Below are 18,139 nucleotides of genomic sequence, written 5' to 3' on the forward strand. Positions count from 1 at the left end.
TATTCTTTCAACCTTGGGAGAATAGTTTTGCTCAGGTTCACTTAAGCATTGTCATCGGCTGGTACTGCACATATACGAATGAATCAACTGTCAACTGCAATTTTGATATTTCTCCATGGTCGGCGATTTTCCCCATCAAGAAACAACAGGTTTTTTTTAAATTGACTATCATTTTAGTATGTGAAATATTGTTTTTCGTTAACGTCCTGATGTTATACCTGCTGTTTAACCTGACATACACTATAAGTTGTTTTGACTGATCTCTCTTTATGGATCTAAACATTTCTTTCACCGTATTGTAGTATCCCTGATGATGATCTGTTAAAAAATCTGTTGAAATCTTGTTTTCGGTTAACCAGCTGTCGCTCTCCTACGATCGACTATTGTACAAAGTCGAAATTTGTGTGAGCTGAGGACTAACGAGGTCCCACCTTTTTTACGTGTGATTCCTAACACGGGTTGGACGATATATAGTGAAAATCGATTGTCTGTCCTCGCAGCTTGAACCACTGGTTCATACAGCGATCGATTGAGTGTGTCGAGCAAACCACCCACGGTAACACCAGGCCGCAGTTTATTGTTGTATAAATTCTCTTGGAAGAGTTGGTTTCTTGGAAAATTCGAAAAAGTGTTGAGAGCATGGTCAAAGAAGAATTTGGTGTATTTTACAGTAACTCACTTCATACAAACTTATCAGGAGTTGCCTAGTACAAACAAGGGCGGATCCAAGGGGGTGTAATGTGGGTCATGATCCCCCCTTGGGCTGGGTCCAGGACATAGGTGGACCACTAATTATAATTGTTAAACATAATGCTTTTATTCAATTACTTTCAATATTTAATTAATTTAATATAATACTTTGTTTGATGGCAAACGCATTATTCGGGAACGAACGCATCGAAAATTTGAATTTTACCGCGCAACCGCCACCTTTATGTCACGTCACACTTTACACCTGATTTTGTTATTCAAATGTAGGCTTATATCTTTAAGTACAGTACTTACATTTATTATCAAAATACCTACTTTTTAGTTGTATCTATCATTATCAAATTATAGGTTCTTCTGACTTGACCACGACTATATAACCCCCCTGGCGCCAAAGCAGGATCCGTCCTTGAGTATAAAACATTCAATACAAACGTATTTGATTTGAATAGATTCCGTCGTTTCATTTTGTTCAAATTTTATACTGATATTTGCAGGAACCATTCGCGAATAATCGTTCTCAAATCACTAGACCATCAAGTGATTATACAATATAGACTGATTTGAGTCCTAAATTATTAGTTTCTACTTATGCATTATGAATATTAATGTTCGTAATAATATTATTGCACCATTGTTATCAACTTCGGAAGAACAATTCATTATAATGGTGGTGGCCTGGAGTATATTCGCATAATTATCTATTTGGTGTTCTTGGGTCTTTTTCTTTAAGGCAAATGACCAGCTCATGACGTAACTGACTTTGTTTTGCTCGCAATTACCAATTTTTCAAGCTTCACTGAAGCACTGAAAATAGTATCATTTCATTTCTGCAATAGTAAGCTGTTAATGATAGATAATGATGATGATTTTACGGGTGGATTGAGGCCCCAGTTTGCCCAATCACTGTAATGGATTTTTCATTCCTAAATGGTATTAATACTTTTTTCATAAACTACACCTTACGATTTGATCTCCACAAATTTCATTTTCAAAAATATATGACATGTTTCGCTAACACAGTAGCTTCTTCAATAGTTATTTGAAGAAGTTTGTGGAGATCAAACGGCCGAATCAATCAGAAAAAATGGTATTAATGCTTTTGTAGGAACAATTTAATGAATTACAGAAAAAACACGAAGATATCCCTCATGCTGATCTCGACATATATCCAATGCGATATAAAAATACAAAAGATGAATTGTAAGAACTGACGTCATTGTTATCATGCTATGCATCACATTGTTTTTATGCTGTGATACAAATTTTCTTAACCATCGAAAGTTACTTCAGAATTCTTCTGTAGAAAATATTTCATCTCAGTCGAACGTAAAAATGGTTTTTCCTCAGTTTACCACCTCGTTTAATGTGTTTCCTGTTATTTTAAACAACAATTGTCGATATAATCGTAATATGCAGGTTATACCTTCTCAAGGCTGTTAAACTTAGCATGAAATCATTCCTCTACACATTACGCAAGTAAGTAAAAAGTCAGTGCGCTCAAAACTCCAATAGTGAAGGAACTTCGTGCGGTGCATTCCAATCGCGATCCAAATGGCCAATTTGACCGAGTTAACGTGCAAAAGTGACGGTCTGTGATTAATGATATTTGTGTGAAATTTTTTACAGACGGAATACGAAATGGACCCCCAAGCAAACAGAAGGTTTTCGCTAGCCCTCCCGGCTTCCCTGGCTCCGAAACAACGGAGGATGTCGGTCAGAAGCTTCTACTGGGTCATGGTCAATCCTATGGTAAATTATTTGTCGTTTGGAGTAGAGTTCTTGTGATAAGAATCTGGAGTGATGATGACAAACTGTTATTTTATCAAACGTGAAGGCGTAGTCCAGAAATACTGGCGATGCACACGCCAATCTACTGATAAAATTGTCGCTGCTCAAATTTTCATTGGTCTTCTTTATTCTTTTTTTTATTCAAAACCATTACTCTTCATCATAATATTCAGTCGGTGCGGGTCCCATTGCGTTTTATAAAGTTTAAGGTAGATGTGTGAGCCCAAAACAAGAACATCATCCAAAAAGCAGAACTGCAACTCTCTCCTCGACGCACATTTCACCAACCAAGTTAGTTTTTCGGGAGAAGTGCTTGTTTTGGATTCATTGTACGTCAGAGGTCCCACCTCTACTTTTCAAAAAGCTGTGGAAGTCATCAAAAAATTAAATGTCATATATTGACATTATAATATCCCACAAACTGTCAAAGCTATGATAAAATGAAGCAGTGGAAAAGGGATACCATGCTTTTTGATTCAACTAACAGTTTCACAAAAAGGAGATTAATATTTTGTAAATGCAACCGATACAAAATTTCAGATTGACACTAGTTATAATGATGATGAACTATATTCAATGCATATTTATGTTATTTGCATATTCAACTATACTCAAACAATAGCCTTCATGAAGAAAAAATAATTGAAAACTTTCTATGTTTTTCAGCACTTTTATTTGTAACTAACGTTACTGCAGTTTCGTCCTATAAGAACATTTTCAAACTTATACATTGAACTCTTTTCTTCATTATGATTTCCTACCGTGTAGTAACGACTACATCCATCAATTTATTAATAGTGTTCATCTCTGAATACTTCACATATTCTATCTCCATCGGAGACAATTATCGTAGCGTTACAATAAGCTTGCGGCCATTCACAACTACTGTCTTGGGCAATCGATATAGATGAAAACATATAGATCATGAAAACCTCAAAATTGTGGAAGACAACGTACTAATCTTTTTTCTGATCAAATTCAACTCGACAACAAATTTTTCATAAGTAGTTATATTTTACCTCAGTAAAAATGTAGATTGGGTATTTGTACTAGAAATAAATGTCTGATTGAAAAAATATGATTTCTGTTAAAAACGGACAAACGATGATATCAAAACAAAAAGTACGATATCTTCAATATTCTTCTATTTTATAATAAAAAAGGAAGTAGTTACTGACTTTTTACAATTGAAAAACGCATCTCCGCAATCTGTTCAGACTTTTCAGAATAAATAAAGATCGAGTAACCGTTACAGCAGAATCTGAAGTTATAGCAGAAATTGTCTTGGACTATTCGTAAGTAGCAAGTAAAGTGACTTTGAAAGTACTAAATTACTATTGAGTTAGTTGGCTGTTAATTGGGGAAATAATCTATAGATCGTAAGATCCTTTTCCGTTCTACTCTATTCAGACTATCATCACTTGATGATATTTTCTATAATTGGAAAAAACAAACAGTTAGCTCAATAATTCTGATAGTCCTCCATGAAGTGAAATATATCGAGAAGCAAAAAAGACATTATTAATCATGATTCCCAAAATTTCTTTAGAGTTATTCTTCTTGAAACTAATGCCCGCTTATTATAATTTTGTCTAATATATATCCAGGTTTGAAAAAATGCAGTTGATCATTTTATTTTCTATTTCGGAAAGAAATGTTTTAACCCCATCTTCCAGTTTGTGTCTGAAAGTTGCTTCTTTGTATGATCTACACATATTTGTAAATGGTTCATTTTGGAATTTATTGATTTCTTTCACTCTTTGGAAGATTCCCATATTTTTTGAATAAAAATAGAGGGAGTAGAAACCCAAAATTTCCCTTTCCGATAATTAATCTCTCCTCAAAATAAACCAGTTTCAATTTTTTATTTCGTTATTAATGTTGATTGAAATTAATATTTTTAAAACGTTCAATCGAACCATATTACTATTCGCAAATATTATAATGCAATAATATGAATGCCATAGGCTTCAAGCCTCAGATTTTCAGTATTTATTTTCATACCTATTAGTGAACTTGCAATGATTCATTAAGGGCAAGTAGATGTGGTGTACACGGACTTCTCTAAAGCATTCGATAGGGTCAGCCATAAGTTACTAATTTGTAAATTTTTTTGCATCATACCTTAGCAGACGTAATCAATACGTATATTATCACGGCTTTTCTTCAGATGTGTATTTAGCAACCAAATGAGTCCCGCAAGGATCCAATATTGGTCCCTTATTGTTTTTACTATTTATTAATGATCTGTGCAACTCAATAATTTGCAATAAATTAATGTTTGCAGATGATTTGAAACTGTATACATCTAAAAACAGTTTAGCAAAAGGAGATTGATCTTTTACAAAATTGGTGTCTCAAGAATCGCCTCCATTTGAATATATCTAAATGTAAAATTATTACATTCAGTAGAAAACTTAATACACTAGAATTTCCTTACCACATCGACAACATTATATTGGAAAGAGCTGAGAATATTAAGGATCTAGGAATCTATTTTGTTGATCATCAACTAACTTTCAACTACCATATTAATCATATTATAAATTCAGCTTACCGCGCATACGGTTTTATAATAAGGAACTGCAAAAATTTTCATAACATGCTAACCTTGACCTCTCTGTATTCGTCCGTCTGGTGAGGCCAGTATATGGAATCCCATATACCATCAATACACATCAGCAATTGATAGAGTCCAAAAGTATTTTTTTAAATTTCTTATTTTTAGAATGACCGGAACTTATCCTCCAAGCAACTGTGATTACCCTGATCTGCTATGCAGATTTGACTGTGTAGCCTTAGAAAAAGAAGAAATCAGGCATCTGTTTTATTTCTATATAAGCTATTGAATGGCAAATTGGATTGTCCTGTACTATTATCAGAAATTGATATCTTTGTTCCCAAGAATATCTTCTAGGCACATCAATACTTTTTTATGCAAAAGGGCACAAACTAGCTTGATGTTGAAATCACCAATCAATCTGATGTGTCGTAATGCGAACAAGCTCTCTACTAACATCGATATTTTTTGTTGCAGTATTTATGAAATTAAAAATAAGTCTCGTGCGTACCTATAAGTCATTTATGTTTTTTTTATATCTTATAGTATTGATCTTATATCAAATAGTATTAATCCTTCAAGTATGTTAGTTTTGCTCTGTAAATGGGAAACTGTTGGGCAATAAACGCTATTATTATTATTATTTTGAGCATTCTGAAAAGTAGGATGGAAAATATTTCTGAAGTTAGGCTTCAGTTTTATCTCTATAGCTTTGAGAAATAGTTTGGAAATATTTCAGTTATCTGTGAAGTAAAAAAGAAGAGATATTTTGAATTTGGTGTTTTTTGAATTCAATAATATAATGCTAGTAATATTGTTGAGTCTGTGCTTTGTCAAGATTATTTTGTGGAAAGTAGAATTTAAAAAAATGAATCAAGCTAAGATTTCCCAGAAATCCGAATACGTTTTTCAGACATTCAGAATCATCATCAATTGATATCTCAAACAAATCACAAATACAGTAAAGTCATTATAGATTCCACATGTCGTTTATAAATATGGCAATGTAAAAATATTTACAAAATTTCTTTCATTCAATAAAATCAAACACAGCACTACAAAACATTTGTAAAACTTTTCTCAAAATTCTACAATTTGCAAGAAAATGCTTCTTGAAAATATTTGTTAGTTTTCGCCACCTATTTTTCCAACAAACCTCTCAAACTCTTTCAAAACTTTGTAAATCCATGTATTTTTTACTCATATAATGGAAATACAGAGAAAATTGAATATGAATTGACTAATTATAAAATTGTTTGAATGAATTTCCAATTCATATGATTTTTTTCAAGTTGATATTCATTTCATTTCAAAATATACCTCAAAATAAAAAATCTCTAGACATCATGGTGAAGAAACTATAAGTTAATGACTATTTGAAATGAGACTATTCAAATTGAGAACTGCAGAAAATATACCTTTCGGAACAGAAATATTCAAATAGGAGTAATCGATTGAATTGCAAACTGCAATTTGTAATCGTTCAAAATTTATGAAACTCAGATATTTTATTGATAAATTTTTTTTTAAAAAATTTTTGAAAGTCAAATAAAAAAAATCTAGTCATACTTTTCACATTAGTTGCCTGTTTCTAAACAATAATTGAGTTTTTTTAATATGTTATTGAATTTGGGGGTGAATTTGGGTGATTTCGATAAAGTTTTCATGGATATTCAAAGAACAATTTTCAAATCCATTCAAAAAAATGTATAGAACACAACCCATATCATATCCCTCTTCATGATTCAACATTCTAATTTGATAATTTTTGTAAATAATGTTTGGAGGAATAGTTTTGCAAAAACCGCAGACAGGTGTGATATGTTTTTTGGTTATTTTAATTATAAATATTATTATAAATAATCTATTTTGAAATGTTCATACTGTCATGTAGTTAATAACGGATTTATCAAAATTTTCACTGTGCTATTGAAGCGTGGAATGAAACTTGATGTCTTCTACTAATATCATGTAAAATTTACATATCGATTTGGTATTCCGATAACTAAATGGAAAGTGATCAACTATAGGTTATTTATTGTTTAGTTTAACATGTTTGAAGTGTGTGTTGTTAGGTAACCTTCGTAACAGGCACCATTAGTCTGCCATTCGACTAATCTACTCAGTTTTCAGAGTATCCGATATTTGGAATCTTCTGCCATTATACCTACTTACAATATACAGGGGTTCCAACGAAAACTTGAACCCTCCTGTAAGTCAGAAACGGACGTGTTCACGGACATATAATACGTCTTTGTGCTATAAAAAACACAAGACGATGAAGTTGATGTTGCTCAGAAGGTCAAGCCATATCGTAGTCTACTTTCTACCTGTGCATAATAGAGCTGCAACAACTGATCAGGATTCAGAATTCCTTTTATATTCCTAAATTGAAAGGCAACTGTGTGGAGCTAAGAAACAAGAGATGGTTATCAACATTTAATCCCAGAAATTTCGTTCTTGTGACATTAGTGGAGATCATAGGCATTTTGTTTTATCAATATTCAGAAAAGGACGATTTGCCGAGAACCAATTATTAACTGCGGATAAAGTTTCCTCACAGTTTTCCGTTATAGAACTTTCTCGGGTATTGTAAATTATAAGTGAGGTGTCATCTGCGTACATAGTGAAGGATGCTGGCACATGGAGCTTATCTGTGTCCTTGATGTAAATTATGAATAGAAGAGGACCAAGTACTGACCCTTGTGGGACACCCAAGTCGTTTTTCTAGTACCCAGATGACTCCTTTTTAATTGGGACATACTGCCATCTTTCACAAAGATATTACCGTATCCAATCCAGAGGTGTGTACACCTCACAACACAGTGATAGAGTTTATCCAAAAGAATTCTGTGATTTACACAGTCAAATGCCCTGCTGAGATCACACTAGTTTGTGATAGTAGGAATATAGTGCTGTGGTTGTTGATTTCTAATTTAGAAATCCATGTTGGTTTTCTGATATTAAATTATTTTTATTAATATAGGATAAAAGTCGGTGTGCGTAATATGGAACACATACCCGAAACTTCATCCTCCTGCGGTCAGCAACGAACCCCCCCCCCCCCCCAATTTTTCAATGGCATGGGAGGTCGGTTGATACATTATTTGAAAGGACTTTTTCCCTCTACTACTTCTGTCTGTGATTGTTTTCGAAAATGGTTCATTCGTTATTGAGATATTAAATGTTGAATTTTTCATTTAAGAAAAAACAGAGAATTTGTTGTCGTTCATTGTAATGAGAAAATCAACAAATAATGTCAGTAGAAACAAAATGACCGCCACCTAGTGCCATAGAATAATACAGTCTACTCTCGAAAGCGTTCCGTACATTATTCAAGATGTCCGGAGTCAGCAATTGGCATTTCCGAACAATGATATGTCGCAGGTCTTCTAGATTTGTAGGCATAGTAGAGTACACTTCAGATTTCCCCGCAGAAAGGAGTCCATCGGTGTGAGATCAGGTGATCTAGCTGGCCACTCCACTGGACTACCGATCCAACGCATTGGAAAACTTTCGTCCAAAAACTATCTCACCCGAACATCAAAATGTGGGGTGCACCATCCTGTTATTCCATTATCTACTAAATTGTCATCATTTTCTGAAATTTGTGTAATCATAGGATCTACACAGTCTTGTAATGTATTTGGGTACGTGTCTCCATTGAGATTACCTTCAATGAAGAATGGTCCAATAATATGATTACCAAGAATGCCAGCCGAGACATTAAATTTTTGTGGAGTTCGTGAATGTGTTTTCATCACCAAATGAGGATTCACATCGCTACAGTAACGACAATTATGTCTATTCACTTTACCATTCAACATGAATGAACTTTCGTGATGTATTGCATAATAGATTTGGTTTATTGGTCAATTTTTCACTGAAATCCTCACAAAACTGAAGTCGACGATCAGGATCATCTTCGTTCAATTCCTGAACTAGCCTTATTTAGAAAGGATGGAATTTTTCTTTTCAAAATCCGAAAAACACCAGATACACCAGATACTCTAGCTACCTGTCTGATAGATTGTCGATTATCCATTTGTTGATGTCCTAAAACTGCAACTTCAGCTACGTCAATTCTGACGGGGCTGGATACTTCATGTTTTCTGTTGTGAATAGAACCTGAAGTTCGAAATGTATCCATTAACTTATCGATGTATTGATGGCTTACGTTGTGGTCTGGATGATTCGTATTATAAATTCTTACAGTAGCTTCAGCACATTCATTATTTCGATAATAGGTTGCAACAATTTCTATTCTTCAGTAAAATAAACCATGTTGGAATACAGTGAACAAGAATGACTGAATAATAATTCGTGAAGAAGTGACAGGGGCCAACTATCTACTTTTTGTTCTGAAACAACTAGATTCAACAAAAACTACCAGTGCAGAAAAAACCAACAACAATCAGTAGCAAAACGTTTGCTACTGATTAAGTAAATTCTACAAATCTGGAAGACCTGCGACAGAAAATTGTTCGGGAATGCCGATTTCTGACTCCGGACATCTTCAATAATGTAAGGAACGCTTTCGAAAGTAGACTGTATTATTGTATGGAACTAGATGGAGGTCATTTTTTTGAACACTTCATCCGTTGATTGTGTTGCCATTGATATTACTTTCGTTGATTTTCTCAATAAAATATGCGACAGCGAATTTTCTGTTTTTTCATAAATGAAACGTTCAACATTCAATATCTCAATAACAAATGAACCGATTTCGAAAAAAATCAAGGAAGTAATAGAGGGAGAAAAGACCTTTCAAATGATGTATCACTCGACCCCCCCATGCCTTTGAAAAAAATGGAGGGGTAGTTGCTGACCGCAGGGGGGTGAAGTTTCGGGTAGGATTTCCATATCAGAATTAGTCCTTCTAGAAAAAAAAATTGATCATTAAAATTTTCAAGATGGTTATTTGATTTTCCAAATATTCCATGAACAATAAACACTCGTATGTAGAAACTTGTTACAAGTAAAAATGAAGGTAAAAGTTTCATCGCAATGGTTACACGATTACTTCAATACAATAGGATAAAACTGATGATACATATAAGAGAAATGAATTCGAATTCTGATTTTTATTGTTTTCTGGTTAACCAACCAAGTAACCTTTGAAGTTCTCAGACACCACAAACAATACTCGATAAATGGAAACAGTAGTTTTGTGAATTTGTTGTCACCGATAATTTCAAGGCACGTTACTTCAACCTGACACGAGAAATCAATACCGTGTCTCCGGTTTCCAACTTACTGATGTTTTTCCAGTTATCGGCCAGAGCCGGATTTGCATATTATGTAAAACGGAACTGTGGTATAATATCCATTCATCAAACTGGACTGCAGTGATTTTCATAGAAAGTAGCCTAACGGCAAAACATTCATTCAGACCAGAACTAATACAAGAATAACACTACTAGTATTTGCATACACAATCTGTTCGTAATCTCAAAGGGAATCTGATAATATTATGGTGACAAATATGGTGGTAATGAAAACACCGTGTTTCAAACTTCAATTTCCCATGCACTACGGAAATCACTTCCGAAACAGGTTAGCCCAATTATACTCAAAATTAATCTATGTTATAGTAACAAAATTCACAACAATCTAAATTGTTGATAGACCTTTTTTAATCATTCAAAAAAGTATACTAATTTTTCGATCATAACGATAGTGGAAATTTCACAACAAAGTGTTTCTTGAATACGTTATTGATTTTCATCAAGTATCGGCCGATTCTATCATATAAAGGGTGTTTTTTATAGAGGTATAGAACTTTAAGTTGGCAGCACTTTTTCAACAGGCTGTTCTGTACGTATCGCGTACTACATCCATTTTGAGGTCAACATAATCGTCCATCAGAGCAATTATTTCGATCAACTATGGAATGTTTTCGCACCACGTTTACTCTGAATGATAATACGCGTCCACAGAAACGTCATACAATGCGTGGAAAACAAGTCATTGCTGCTTTAGCGCTGAGGAAGACCCATATCAGTCTATCAGCCACCGTAAACAGGAATTGGATACGTGTCCATCCACTTTATGAAATATTTTTCGGGTAGATATTTGTTTGCGTGCTCACAAAATCCAACTTGAGCAAGAAGTGAAGGCTCACGATAACCTAGCAAGGAATAGATTCGGTGAATAGACCCAAAACAAGATTGCTGTTGATCCCGATTTTCATAAGCGAATTTGTTCAGCGATGAAGCTCAGTTTTGTTTGAATAAATTCGTCAATAAACAAAACTGTCGTATTTGTAGCTGTGATATTCATCAAATGTATGTTGAGACACTGTTACATCCAGAAAAACTGACTGTTGGTGTGCTTTATGGGCTGGTGGAATTATTGGTCCGTCCGATGCTGCTAGGAACGTTACAGTCAATGGTGACCGCTATAGAGCCATGATTACTGACTTTTTCGTTCATCAACTGAACAATCATGATGTGCAGGGGCTGTGGTTTCAACAAGACGGTGCAACATATCACCACAATTCATTAATTGAAGGTAACCACACAATTTCACGTTTCGGACCCGTGAATTGGCCTCGAAGATCGTACGATTTAACGCCGCCAGACTATTTTTTGTGGGGATATGTGAAGTCGCTAGTCTACGCCGAAACGATTAACCACTTGGAGGATAACAGTCACCGGGTTATTGCCGATATACGCACACAATTGTTGGAAGAAGTCATCGAAAATTGCACCTCCAGATAAGACTACTTCCGAGCTAGCCATGGCGTTCATATGCCAAAGTCAAATTTGAATCATAATGCCAGAAGATCATCTTTGGAATAAAGTAAATTTCGTGTCAAATTTAAAAATACATCTTTGTTTTATTTTATTTCAAAGTTCTATATTTCTATAAAAGACACCCTGTATATAACGGAACCTGTTTATTTTGCTGCTCAATTATAAACTGGGGGGCTTGAATGGAACTGGCAGAAAAATCCATATCATGATTTACTGTAAATTTTCTTCATTGGAGGTTTACAAAACCGCGAAACGGGTTCCACTATTCAATAGAATGATCATTTCTGCTTGACACGTGTCGCGGTTTTGGGAAACTTTCATGGTGAAAATGCTTCAGTAGACTATCAGTAAATAGGCACTGAAGGCTTTTTCTGAAAATAATTAACCATTATAATTGAGTTGCTGATGATATATCGGATTTGATCTGTACAACTTTATTTTCAAAAATATATCACATGTTGCGCTATCACAATAGCTTTTTGAATATATTTTTTAAAATAAAGTTTGTGAAGATCAAATCTTGGGTTGTAGTTTATGGATCTTCATCAAATAACGGTCGAATCAATCAAAAAATTAATTTACAAATTACTCACAACCTATTTCTGTTCAATTAAGAATTGCTATTAACAAGTTCAGCTTTCAAGTTTTCATATAAAACAAGGATTAAATCAGTTTGTCTTATTGTTTTTCATAACATTCCCATGTAACACTGATACATCTCTGTATCATCCCAAACACTTGTTTTAGAAAGCTTTTTGAGGTGAATGAAATCACTGGTGCACTCTTTTTTTATTCTTCCAGGAGAATGAAAATGTTCTCAAGCAATAAATCAGGAAAATACATGTAATGAGTAATCAATTCAATATTTTCTATTTTTGTAACGAAACTTTTTTGGCTTTCCAGTTCTTCGTCTCCTCACAGAATATGTTAGAATCTTCTGAAGAGACAAAAAACGCAATTTACTTCAGAATAAACTCTTCACAAAGATGTGATCATGGACATGAATTTGAAGAATAACTTGGTACCAATACTACATAACGTAATGTAGAAAAAAAATAATTATTTGGAAATCTACTATTCTGAAAGTTTATTTTCGGGTCGAACATTCGTTTCCAACGTCTCATCAGTACATATTTGATTTTTTACTAGCAATAACACATGTACCTACCTTCCGCTGAACATTACAACATCATTTGTTTGAAGGTGATTGACAATGTTTCGTGATGAATTTCACTAGTCCGGACTTCCATTGTCTACTATATAAAATGATGTGAAATCCCTGAAACAAGTAAAAAAGAATAATTAAAAAAGAATAGTTGAAAATAACAATTATATTAAGCAACAATAAACCTAAATAACCTACAAGTGAAAATATAATAATTGAATAAATAAAAATTAAAGGAATGAAAAAAGAAAATAATAAAAAAATAAAAGGTGTAGAGATTCCAAGTCGCGTTAATTCACGACGTTTCGATTGTTGGTATCTACAATCGTCTTCGGGTGATGACTGGGTCATCACCCGAAATGTCGACCACTAAAAAGAAATTGCAGAGGGTTATATATATATATATATATATATATATATATATATATATATATATATATATATATATATATATATATATATATATATATATATATAAAACAGTAGATATTGAAAAATATTGAGCGATTCTGTACATTTTATTCGAGTTGAATATGTCTTGAAATCGTAAAATATCCTTCCACGATAACTTTCACGGGTGATTTCTATATTTTCAAACCCCCGTATTATTTAGTATATACACAAGTAATTTCATTTCGAGCATTACAACTTGTCCACGTTTATGTCCACTTTTATGCTGATGATACACAGCTGTATCACTCATTTGCTACAGAACACTGGTTTGAGGCTCAAAAAGTTATATCTGAAGATATAAACCAATTAGTAGAAGTATCACATGCGCATAAGTTGAAAATCAACGCACTCAAGTCTAAAGTAATGATATTTGGAAAAAACAAATATCACATTGAAACCATTATGCGAAATTCAAATTCAAAATGAAGAGTTACTATTTACAAGTGATGCAAGAAATTCAGGTTTACACTTAGATACAGAACGTCGATTTAGAAAACATATTAATTCTTGTCTTCAAAAGGCTTATTGTTCATTGAAAATGCTTTACCCTCATAGACATGTTCTTTCACAATCACTTGAAAAAAAAAGTTAAATGATACACTTGTCCTGAGTCACTTTAACTTTTGTGACGTTCTGTATGGACCATGCCTAGATCATAACGATATTAATTGTATAGAAAAAATTCAGAAATTACGTCTTAGATTGATCTACGGTATTCGCAAATATGATCCAATATCTCACAAGATCCGCAAAATGGTTAAAAATGCAAGATCGTCGAAAACTTCATTTTCTCATTTCAACTCATGCAGTAATCAATAAACAGTGTCCCCCATATCTTTACAATAAAATGAAACCTAGGACAGATATTCATAACCTTGATTTACGTCATACTGGTCATATCTCGCGTTCACCTTACAAAACTTCTTTGTTCCGAAGAAGCTTTACTTACAATGTCTTCAAGCTTTATAATGAGATCGAGCCATCACTTCGTACTATGAAACTATATTTATTCCGAAACAAAATTAGAAACAGTCTCTTGGCCAAGAATGAATAACCCAATGTTTCCACAGATGATCACAAATTTAAGAAACTAACGGTCGTTTGTAAAAACGTAAAAGGCAACCCTCATAATTTTATGCAGTGATTTGCAGGTAATGTCACATTAAGTTTCGTGACAGATCATTTTAAACAAATAGTAACAATATATTTTCATCAACCGAAAACTTCGAAGCTGACGAAATTCAATACAATCTTTAAACCCCTATTTCTCCCCTTGCGGATGAAAATTCCTGATTCCCTTTCTTGAGCTCATTTTCACTATACAAAGAACCTACCTGCATGTTTCAATATTCTAGGTTCAGTAGTTTCAGGTGTACTGAATAGCATCAGCAAAAAAACTGAAAGGATTAGAATAAAATACATTGGTAATTTTACTTAGCCTACTCTAATATTAATCCTATGCTAATATTATTATAAATGCGTAACGTTTGTGAGGATGGAGAAATGTAATGTATTTACGTTTTTTTACTTTTTAACGCCTAAACATATGAACGGATTCAAATGTAAGTTGATACATAGATGGATCATGACCTGGGTAGGTTCCCACAGTTCCCGCAGCTAGTATTGTATAAGTGGGTACATATTCATTGAAATATGCAGGTAGGTTCTTTGTATAGCGTAAATAGGCATCAAGAAAGGGAATTTCCACTGCTAAGGAGGAAAAATACGGGTTCAAAGATATTTTTATAAGATATTCTAAAATGTGCATTGTAAAAAAGTATCCAATTGAATTGTATTTATGGCTCAGTATCGTGCATATAGTGGCTACCACATAAGAGGTGGACTTTCCACCTCTTATGTGGTTAACTTTTATTCAGTACCATTCAAGATAAACAATCTTACGGTACATTATCTTCATGTAACTCTAACGGTATAAGCAGCGCACGTCTTGGTGGCTCTCAGGTAGTAAGAATTTTTCCGACTTACTTGAAACTAATCGTTATATTATATCCAAAATTACACAAAATCTTTGTAAATTGTAGCCTATATGTTATTCTGATGTAAGAGCTGTATTTATGGAAAGTTTCATCTAAATCCGTACAGTCGTTTAGACGTGAAAGAGCCACAAACATACATACATACAAACATACATTTATCCATCCTCACAAACTTTCACATTTACAATATCAGTATGGATTATATATATATATATATATATATATATATATATATATATATATATATATATATATATATAGACTAGTACCTATAGATCATAAATAAAATCATCAACGATCCCAATTAAATCGTCTTTCTTCGAATATTCCGTAGATGTGCACTGATGATTGAAAAATTCAGTTCTCATATATGAATTTGTTATTATCCACAATTCAAATGTCGGAAACATACTATTATAAGCTTCCGTGCCACCGAGTACCAAGGTCATCGTAGAGTGCGCACGCATGCAAACATCAGTATCCTTTAATTATTATCCATGAGAATATCAAAATCCCATAAAAAAAACTTTTTACGATTTCATTATTTCCAACCAGTATCATTCATTAACTGATAATTGAGGTGATGTAGCAGCTGATGCAGAATGATGTACGCTGCTGGTTCAGAAGTGGGGTTACTATGAAAACTATTATATGTAAATTCTCGTTAATCTATGGAAATTTTCAATTGAAAAAGATACATGTAAATGATTATATAATGTGCAATTCATAAAATGAAAACAATCAGCTTACTCGTATGAGTCGTAGCGTTTGAAATATTCATCGTTTGAAAGAATTACAGACTAATCACGTAATTACCCTTGTTCATGGAGGTTTTGTTCCAATTGATCTTGGTTAAATGGTTAGGGAAGTTAAAAACTGTCCTTTTTATATGCTTACATTATCGAATGAATCAATCAAAAATATAAAAATATAAAAACAGTATAAATAACGGAATATGTTAGCTACGGCTGCTGATTTGTAAGATGGATCAAGCAAGTTGAAGCGTTATCTCTTCAATGAAATGTTTTAGAATACATTCTTATGAATACAGTGTACTCGTAATTCGAAAAGTCATAGTCAATCATGACAAAACTATTGAAATGTTCGATTTAGCAGATGTCCATACTGTTCAGAATATTTCATAAAATACCTGAATCTTTCAAATATTTTTCTCGACCATAACCAAAAATATAATAATTCAATAGATATATTTTACTTCTTCGAATTTCGACCAGTTTTTCTTGAACAAAATTTGTATAACCCCTTACCCAAATGATTCACAAACTGAAATATGAAGTTTATGAATAGAAGTCCCCCAGTATTTGAAGTTGAACATCTTTATACTCATCTGATAATATTCTCAGGGTAGTTTTCAGTTTGACTCAGAAGCAGTCCCCTGGTTAGTAATACAAGATGCTCCACATCGTCCCACATTATGGATATTTTTTTTTCATTCAATAATTTCACGTTTCTTATTTTAAGGACAAAACACAAGTACTTCAGGAAAATCCTTAAAGCTCTCTAAGAGCGGTGCCTGTGCGAAACTAGCGATTCACATTGGATTTGAATCGCTGGAGATTCTCCAGGCCTCAGGAAATTTATTCCACATAAACACAATTCACCGAATGGAAGATTTCTTAAACAGTGGGGTTCAAGATATATTGAGTTGAACCTCAAAACGATGAGCAGCCACAGTCCGTTGCGTATTTCTGATATGTACCGCTTTTGGATGTGCCAAATCACTTTAACAATTCCCGTGAAAGTATCTATGGAAGAGAGACAAATCTTTAACTTTTCTCCGATATTCCAGATTCTCAAGGTTGCAAGTGTTGTTCGCGTCTCCAATCAGCAGCTTCAAGGTATGCTTAGGAGCGGAGCTCCATACATGAGAACAATACACCAAAGAAGGTCTGATCTGAGCTTTATAAAGTAGCAAAATTTGCTGAGGTGTGAACAGTTTCCTGATTCGGAACAGTATTCCAAGCTTTTGAGAAGCAGCTTTTCCAATTCCAGCGACATGATTGTGCCAAGACATTTTGGTCTCCATTTCAACCCCCAACAAACTTATCGAAGCAGAAAGCAGAATTTTCTGACCTGATGTTATTATCTCCGGTTTGGATACATTTATCTTCATGAAAAAAAACCGATGCCTGGGTTTTTATAGCATTGAATTGAACCTGATTACTTACACCCCAATTAGAAATCACTTCTAGATCTTCATTTAGATATACAACCTCCTGCTGCCAGTGAAGATGTAGATACGCTGACGATGTCCTGGAATCCAAATGGAATGACGATACAAGTGTGCTGTCGTCAGCAAAACAATATATTGGATTCTTGGTTTTTTCGTTATTTTGAACAACAATAATTAAATGTTCTCTATCTACCTATCTTTCTATCTACCTGCTTTTGAGAATTACTAGTACCAATCTTTCATTTTTTTAAGATAAATCGTAATTCAAACTCCATCAAAACTACTTTCTGATTGTTATCTCAATTCAGAATTGTCAATAACTATTTTCTGTATCAAATTCTTAGCCATGAATCCAATCCAAGTCTCTGCGATTTCTCAAATCGGACAGTCTTTTCATAGATCCAAATTCAATCATTTTTGGGAATTTTTTGTTGGACCTTTTTTAAGCTTGTGCGTTCAAAATAAGTCATTCCCATCAATAATTTTGTGTTCAAATTTATTTTATTATTCAAC

At 33.6% G+C, this 18,139-nt stretch overlaps 1 protein-coding gene across 3 annotated transcripts in view; it reads left to right on the forward strand.

Annotated features, from left to right (window-relative positions):
• Positions 1-18,139, forward strand: part of LOC111509256 (UNC93-like protein) — a 175,605-nt gene that overhangs the window by 88,294 nt on the left and 69,172 nt on the right. The window contains exon 2 of one of the 3 annotated variants that reach the window (XM_074171900.1): positions 2,338-2,460. The exons of the other annotated variants lie outside the window; for them this stretch is intronic. Coding sequence (XP_074028001.1) covers positions 2,350-2,460 — 111 coding nt within the window. The 5' untranslated portion in view covers positions 2,338-2,349. The remainder of the gene's footprint in view (positions 1-2,337; positions 2,461-18,139) is intronic. 3 annotated transcript variants of the gene reach the window in all.

This window comes from Leptinotarsa decemlineata, unplaced genomic scaffold (assembly GCF_025532065.1).
Source record: "Leptinotarsa decemlineata unplaced genomic scaffold, Ldec_3_MD MMD2_tig00000035_RagTag_RagTag, whole genome shotgun sequence".
In the NCBI taxonomy this organism is placed as follows: domain Eukaryota; kingdom Metazoa; phylum Arthropoda; class Insecta; order Coleoptera; family Chrysomelidae; genus Leptinotarsa; species Leptinotarsa decemlineata.